This window comes from Mandrillus leucophaeus, unplaced genomic scaffold (genome assembly GCF_000951045.1).
Source record: "Mandrillus leucophaeus isolate KB7577 unplaced genomic scaffold, Mleu.le_1.0 Scaffold2, whole genome shotgun sequence".
Lineage (NCBI taxonomy): Eukaryota > Metazoa > Chordata > Mammalia > Primates > Cercopithecidae > Mandrillus > Mandrillus leucophaeus.
The window spans coordinates 5,832,545-5,840,871 of NW_012102031.1; the positions used below are offsets into that span (position 1 = coordinate 5,832,545).

Consider the following 8,327-nt stretch of genomic DNA (forward strand, 5'->3'; position numbering starts at 1 on the left):
GTGAATCACTTGAGGTCAGGAGTTTGAGACCAGCCTGGCCAACATGGTGAAACCCCGTCTCTACTAAAAATACAAAAATTAGCCGGGTGTGGCGGCGGGCTCAGGAGGCTGAGGCAGGAGAATTGCTTAAACCCGGGAGGTGGAAGTTGCAGTGAGCCGAGATTGCACCACTGCACTCCAGCCTGGGCAATGAAGGGAGACTGTGTCTCAAAAACAAACAAACAAACACACAGACAAACAAACAAACAAACACACAAAAAAGCTACCACCTCCTCTGGGAAGCCTGCCTGATTCTTCCTATACCCCCAGGCAGCGTGCTTCCCTCTGACTTAGCACCATTCTTTGAAAGACCTGCTCCCTGCTCTGTCTCCCTCCAGAATAGGGACTGCTGTTGGGGGCAGGAAACGTTTCTTTCTCATCTCTGTATCCTCAGCCCTAGCGTAGTATCTGGCATCAGCAATGAATAAATGAGTGAATGAATGAATAACAAGACAGGGAGAGAAGGAAAGGCTACATTTATAAAGGGCCTCACCTTCCCATTCCCTGTTTAATCCTCACAACAGCCCCCTGAAGACAGGGCCATTAGCATCCCCATTTCATAGAACAGGAGACTGAGGCTGAGGCTCCCCAAGGTTCCCAACTTGCTCAAGGTCATACAGTAAGCAGGAGGCAGGTGCTCTGCTCTGCTCTGCCAGCTTGTCCCAGGGGAGGGCCTTCATAGGGTAGCCCACGGCTTTGGGTGTGGAGGGCCTGGGCCGGTGTCTACAGTCTGGCTCTGTCCCTCAGTGGCTCCCGTTTCATGGACACATCTGCTCTCATCCGGCTGCCTGATGACTGCACCATGGGCTATATCATTGAGTGCAAGCTGGGCGGCCGCCTGCAGCCCAGCCCCCTCTTCCACTCCCACCTGGAGACCCTGCAGCTGCTGAGGACTGCGCAGCTCCCAGAACAGGTGAGCTGGCCTTGGGGCAGGTGGCAAATGGGAAGGGGGAACCAAAGGAACGTGAGGTCTCCCCAACCCTCCCTCCTGGTGTGTGAAAGAAACCTGGAACTCCAGATTATGGGGCTTGGCTGTTCCCTATTGATGGGGAAACTGAGGCCTAGGGTGGCAAAGGACCCCCTAAGGGTACACAGGGACTCAACCCCTTCACCTCTAACCCTCAAGGATTAGCATTTGTGAAGCTGAAATTCTTCGATCTGGTCCTCAAATGCCAGCCGGAAGGACCTGAACAGATGAGATGAGGCTGTCTCCAGGTTCCCAACACCCTGCTCCCCACCGCTGCCTCTACTCAGTCTTCCATCCTCCCCACATTCCTCCCGGGGAGCCCAGCTGGCCCTTTCTGATTTTCCCCGTTGGGAGCCCCCTCCTTCATCAAAACTCCCCTATCCATTGCTCAGTGCTGTTCCTGCCAACCCTGAGGTTACCGGGATGGAGTGGGTCTTCGGGGGGATGCTCAGCATTACGTTAGGCTGGGGGAGAAGGGGGACCCCATCCCACCACCTGACAGGTAATGCAGGTCCAACTGGCTCTGCCTCGGAGAGGCTGCCCTCTGACGCTGTAGATGGTCCTGGCTGGGAGTGTCCCCAGAATCTCCTGCCTAACAGTGTGACAGAAACTCAACATAGACTGGCTAACCTGAAAAGGAAATGGTTGGCTCACATAACTGAGAAGCTGAGGGCCTGGCTGGCTAGGTCCGGCGGGGTCTAGGCATGCAGATGGCCTCCCAGACTCTCTCCACTCTAGTCCGCTCTCCCCCAAGTTGGCCCGTCCTCAAGCGGGCTCAGCCTTCATGTTGGCAAGATGGCAGCCCCAGCGTTCCCCCACCACTGGAGGAGAGCGCCTCCTTCCTTCAGATCCCAGGGCTGGCATTCATGGGTCTGACGACTTAGCTTGGGTCACGTGACCGATCTCCTACCAGCACCTGGAGTTAGTGTTGATTGGCCAGGCCTGGAACTGGGGTGTGAGGTTGGTCCTATTAAGATGGCAGGGCCTGAAGCCAGGAAAAGGAGGCAGATTTGAGGCAGCCCACACCAGGTCACCCTAATGGTTAGGGTGTCCTGAGTACCCACAATGCCAGGCACCACGCTGGGGGCTTTCCCTTCTTCTTCTTCTTCCTTTTTTTTTTTTTGAGATGGAGTCTCACTCTGTTGCCCAGGCTGGAGTGCAATGGCACGATTTTGGCTCACTGCAACTTCCACCTCCCGGGTTCAAGTGATTCTCCTGCCTCAGCCTCCTGAGTAGCTGGGACTACAGGCACCGACCACCATGCCAGGCTATTTTTTGTATTTTTAGCAGAGACAGGGTTTCCATGTTGGCCAGGCTGGTCTCGAACTCCTGACCTCAAGTAATCCACCTGCCTCAGCCTTCCAAAGTTCTGGGATTACAGGCATGAGCCACCGAGCCCAGCCACCCTTCTTTAACTCTCTGTTTCCTCACAGTATTTACATGAGGTCATTACTAACATTATCCCCATTCTATAGATGGGGAAAATGAGACCCAGCGAGCTGAACTGACCACGGCACACAGCTAATATGGGGCAGAGGGGCACTGGAACCCTAGCTGGGTGGTCCCTATGCCCACAGTCTTTAACCACTGTGCTCTGCAGCCTCTGAGCTGAAATCATGATCTATGTCGTCACTGACTGGTGCAGTGCAGGCTCCGGGTGAAGAGGGATGTGCCAGGGCCCTCCAGTGAGTCTCAGAAAACCTCCATTCTAGTCCAGGCATGCAGCTTACTGGAAAGGTGCCTTTTCCTGTTGAGCCTCAGTTTCCAAATCTGTAGGTGCGGTATTGTTCCAGCCTCTCAGGGGAGCTCAACTCTCGAGGGGGCAAATGGGATTAAGGGCATGGCAGTGCTTTTCCAGCTGTGAAGTGCCTTGGGGCGTGGGGTGGGCTCCCACCACCAGTGGGGAATTTCAGGTTCCGGGGCAACTTTCCCTGCAGCTTAAACGCCCTCCTCCACCTGTGCCAGGATGCTGCCCCCTTGTGGGGATCCCCAGTGTGACACCCCAACACTCACTCTTCTATCTCCCTGCCCAGGTCACCCTCAGCTACGGTGTCTTTGAGGGGAAACTCAACGTCATTAAGCTACAGGGCCCCTTCTCCCCGGAGGAGGACCCCTCCAGGTGGGTCTGAGGGCTGGAACCTTGGATGGGAGGAGTGGGGGCTGAGTCCAGGCATCCAAACATGGGGGAGCTGGGAGGGAGCGGAGTTGGACAGGTTTTGGTGGCTGATAGCGCAGAGCTAGGAGTGGACGGAGTGGATTTCAGTTTCTGACCCTGCCACTGACTTGCTGTGTGACCTTGGGCAAGTGTCTTGCCCTCTCTGGGACTCAGTCTCCCATTAGTAACACCTGGACGCTGGCCATCGTGGATCTGAAGAGCTCTCCCAGCCCCAATCCTCTGGGTTCTTCAGGAGTCCCTGGAAGGCTGAAATGCCTTCCCTGAGCACAGGCAATGCTCTCATGGTGGAACTTCAGGTTCTAATGGGGGATTTTTATTTTATCTCTTTTGGACTTATTGTTTCTTTGATACTCTTAAATGCTTCTTTTAGGTAGGTAAAGGGTTAGAATAATGCCTTCCAGTTCTGCCCAGAACTGGCCACGGGAAGATGGGCCACTCAAATCTGCTCCTGACTGGTCTAGAGCAGTCTTGGAACATAGCCTGTGATATGCAGCTTCCTTTCCACACACCAGCACCTGCCAGCCATGGCTGTTTTTTTTTCCTTTTTCTTTCTTTTTTTTTTTGAGATGGAGTCTCGCTTTGTCGCCCAGGCTGGAGTGCAGTGGCGCGATCTCAACTCACTGCAACCTCCACCTCCCGGGTTCAAGCGATTCTCCTGCCTCGGCTTCCCGAGTAGCTGGGATTACAGGCACCTACCACCATGCCTGGCTAATTTTTGTGTTTTTAGTGGAGGCGGGGTTTCACCGTGTTGGCCGGACTGGTTTCTAACTCCTGACCTCAAGTGATCCACCTGCCTCGACCTCCCAAAGTGCTGGGATTACAGGCATGAGCCGCTGCCCCCGGCCCAGCTATGGCTTGTGATGCTGGCCAGGGGTGGTGGGATGGGGGTGGAGAGGAGTAGGGGGAGGGGACACATGGACTCTGGGCCCATCAGTCGAACGCCAGAACTGATGCTTGACCCCTCCCAGCATCTCCACCAACTGATGGGCTGGCTTCACCCTGTCTCTTATACACATCTAGATGTGTATAAGAGACAGCTCCTGCCTCCCTCGCCTGGGTCCTGAGTTCCTGAAGGGATATGGAAATGATGGCAGAATCCAGGGTCTGAAGCACCTGCTGTTGTTGCCAACCAGTCTCCCAAAGCTCCTTGCTCCCCACCCCTTGCTAACAGGACCAGATTTGGTTTGGATCCTCAGAATGCTAGGACCCAGATGATGGAGCATAATGGGTCCCAGCCAATCGTGATGATCCTTTTTGCTCATTTCCCAGCCTCCCTTGCTGTTAGGGGTTACCATGGGACCAGCTCTGGCCAGAGGGAACTAAGCAAATCCAATAGAGACATTTCTGGGGAAGGTTTTGCAGCCCACTTCCCATCTTCCTGCTGTGAATGTGGGTGTGATGGCTGGATCTGGGGCAGCCACCTTGCTACCATGAAGGAAAGGCCAAGACAATCATCCCAGCTATTCCCTCCAGCATCTGGTTCTGTACGAAAATTAAATGCTTATTTGTTTAAGTCTCTCTTGGTCCAGTTTTCTGTTACATGCAGCCAAAATGTTCCTGACGAGGGTAGGGTCTTTATCTGTCTATCACAGTGGAGATGGCAGTCACTTTTGGTGGTGTGATATGATGCGTGCAAAGACCATGTTACAGAGCCTGGCACAGAGAAAGGAAGGGCACAGTGGATGGTGACTGTTACTAGTGTGTTTGTGAGTCATAGTGTGTGAGGCAGTGCACAGGTGTGTGTGTGTGTGTGGCATGTACCTTCTACATGTGTCTGTGCATAAAGATGTACATTTTTTTTTGTTTTTGTTTTTGTTTTTTGACAAAGTCTCACTCTGTTACCAGGCTGGAGTGCAGTGGCACAATCTTGGCTCACTGCAACCTCCACCTCCCGGGTTCAAGCAATTCTCCCAATTCTCCTGCCTCAGCCTCCTGAGTAGCTGGGATTACAGGCACGTGCCACCATGCCCAGCTAATTTCTGTATTTTTGGTAGAGACATGGTTTCACCATGTTGGCCAGGATGGTCTCAATCTCCTGACCTTGAGATCCGCCCACCTCGGCCTCCCAAAGTGCTGGGATTACAGGCGTGAGCCACCGCGCCCAGCCTGTGGTGTGTGTTTTTGTGGCTGTGTTGCACATGTGTACATGATGTGTACATGTGAGCGTGTGTGCTGTGAGGTGTGGAGTGGTTCCTCCTTTTCTCTGCCCCTGGGTTGGGGGAGGTCAGAGAATCAGGGAAGGCGGAATGGAGACTCCGGGCTGAGGGACTTAGCCTCAGGTATCAGATAATGGTGCCAAAGGGCGATTTGACAGCAAAGGGCAGGAACTGAATAAACACAAGTGCCCTTGGAATGTCGGATCCCAAGGAGGTGGATGGATGAGTGAAAGTGATCATGGTGAAATTTCAGGTATGGCGGCATGTAGGCAGGGAAGGGTTAGAGAGGGGAGGTCTGTATCATGCCCAGTGATGCTAGGAGTTGGAGTCATAGTGGGGCTCTCGGATGGGGAAGGAAGAGGAGGGATCCTGAGGGCCAGAGGGGCCCTGACACAGGGAGCTAGGGCCAGGGGCTCCACCCCTGAAGAATTAGAAACTGTCTTCTGGCTACATCTGTGTTGGGGACATCTGGAACCACTGAGCACCTGAAGCTGGCCCCTTGTTTTCCAGGGAGGAGCGGTCCGGAGAGGGACTGCCACGTGCTGTGGTCACACAGTGAGTTGGGTGCAGCCGGCCTCTTGTGTTTCTCCAAAGCCCCGTTTCTTTCTGGGCTGGCCCAGGGCTGGGTTTATGGGATGCCAGTCAAGTGAGGGCAGCCTCTGGCCCTGCAGCCCAGTGGGGCTGGAATGGTGCCATCCATAGCCGCCGTCCTCCCCACCCCACCCAGGGAAGGCTGCTCGTCGGCCCACATTTAGACGCAGCAGCAGATTTTCGGGTTGCTCCCAGATCCTGAGGGTCGGGTGGAGGGAACGGGACTTGGGCCATCTGCTGCCTCCATTGTCCCAGAATAGCTGGGGGTAGGGAGGGGGAGCAGAGTCAGCAAGGATCAGAATTGGGATGGAGGAAGGAGGGAGTCTGAGTTTAACCCTTTGCGTGTCTGCCTGGGAAGTTAGGAAGCTCCCTGTGCCCTGTGCCGAAGTGACCCATCTGGACCCCAGAGGGAGGGGCTGAGTGTGGGGTGGGGTAGCAAGGTTAGGCCACCTAGTCTTGGCCTTGCCATGCCCCTTGGGCACATAGCTGCCGCTCAGCGTCCTCGCGTTTAGTCTGAGCCCTGCCTGCCCATTTTAGGGTGCATGTGGATGGGATACTTTGAGGACCATGGGTGGTCACTGATCCTTCGGCTGGTTGGCTGAGGGTAGGCCCCCATGATAACAGGGACAGAGAGTGATGCCAGAACAGGAGCCCTGGCCTGGGGCAGACATTAGAAGGAGCCTGGAGATCTTCTCCAGGGGTCTATGGCTTCCTTATCCAGCCCCTATCCCCAGCAAGGAGTGTGCAGGGGGCCCAAGGTAAACCTCCTCTCCTCTCAGCAACTTTTTTTTTTTTTTTTTGAGACAGAGTCTCACTCTGCCACCGAGGCTGGAGTGCAGTGGTGTGATCTTGGCTTACTGAAACCTCCACCTCCCGGGTTCAAGCGATTCTCGTGCTTCAGCCTCCTGAGTAGCTGGGATTATAGGCATGTGCCACCACGCCTGACTAATTTTTGTATTTTTAGTAGAGATGGGGTTTTGCCAAGTTGGCCAGGCTGGTCTTGAACTCCTGACCTCAAGTGATCTGCCTGCCTTGGCCTCCCAAAGTGCTGGTATTATAGATGTGAGCCACCGCGCCTGGCCCTGGCAACCTCTTAATTGATGCACCTGCACCTGCTGTGAGTGAGGTGGACTCCACCCCGGGAGGCTGGTGAACTAGCATCTCAGCTTTGCCCTTCTGTAAGTATTGAGGCCAACAGAACTATAAACGTAAATATCTACCATCAAGGGCATGCTGGTGGTCAGGCACTGTTCTAAGTGCTTGACATAAATTAATTCATTTCATTCCCACCTATTTGAAGTAGGTTCAATCATTATTCCTGTTTTACAGATTGGGAAACTGAGGCACAGAAGGGGAGAAGGTCCTTGGGCCAGGTCACAGGTCTCCTCGGTGCTGGAGCCAAGGTTGGAGGCAGCCTGACTCTGCAGTGGTCATCTCGCTGCGGGACGACTTTGAAGAGTTGGAGAACCTCCTCAGGCCTGGGCTCCACCCTGCTGCCCACCTGTGGCTCTAGGCCCTTAGGCAGGTGGCTTCACTCTTCACTGGCTTCATCTGTAAAATGGGCACAGTGACTCCTATGCAGCAGGATGTGAGGCTTTGAGATGCTGCCTAGAAAGCTCCTGATGCGGGGTAGTTGCTCAGTAAGTAGCACCTCTCTGTCCTTGCTGAGCTCACGTTCTCAGCAGTAAGAGGTAGGGGTACTGGGCTGGCCATCACCTCCACTCCCTGCCCGGGCTGTCATCACAGCAGCCTCATCACTGCTCCCGTAGTCTTCTCTCACTGCTCACTGGCTCCAGGCACAAGGGCCTCCTTGCTTGCTGTGGCAGGTGCCACGTTCTCTGCCAGCACCAGTTCTTGCCTCTCCTTGTATTGCAACCCCCATTCCTGCACAGCTGGCTTGTTCTTGTCAAGCTCCCATGTTCCATCTCTTAGGGAGGCTCCCCACTCCCATTACACAGCAGCCACTCGTGGTCATCAATCACCTCTTGTTACAGTCACTCATAACCCGTCACCCTTGCAGACCTGCCTTCCAGGTATTTGTTTGTTGTCTACTCCCACCTGGCTGTGAGCTCCATGATCAGGGATCCCCTTGCTTCTGTTCCCTGCAGCTCGTGACCTGGCATAGTAGATGCTTAACAAATATTTGAGGAACAAATAGAAACATAAGTGAATGGACTTCTCAGATCTCTTCCATCTCTGTCCGTATTTTAAGATTCTGTGAAAGGTACTGAAATAACTGAGGCAATGCAATGGGGGCTTCTTAATGGAGGGATCAGACTGGCAATAGCAGAATGCACCAAACCTTCTTCTTCTTCTTTTTTTTTTTTTTGAGACGGAGTCTCGCTCTGTCGCCCAGGTTGGACTGCAGTGGCGCGATCTCGGCTCACTGCAAGCTCTG

General features: G+C 54.1%; 1 protein-coding gene across 1 annotated transcript in view; it reads left to right on the forward strand.

The window, feature by feature from the left end:
• Window positions 1–3,135, forward strand: part of MFNG (MFNG O-fucosylpeptide 3-beta-N-acetylglucosaminyltransferase) — a 21,248-nt gene extending 18,113 nt beyond the window's left edge. The window contains exons 6-7 of the mRNA XM_011979138.1: window positions 787–952; window positions 3,040–3,135. Of these exons, the coding sequence (XP_011834528.1) occupies window positions 787–952; window positions 3,040–3,135 (262 nt within the window). The remainder of the gene's footprint in view (window positions 1–786; window positions 953–3,039) is intronic.
• Window positions 3,136–8,327: the final 5,192 nt, after the last annotated feature.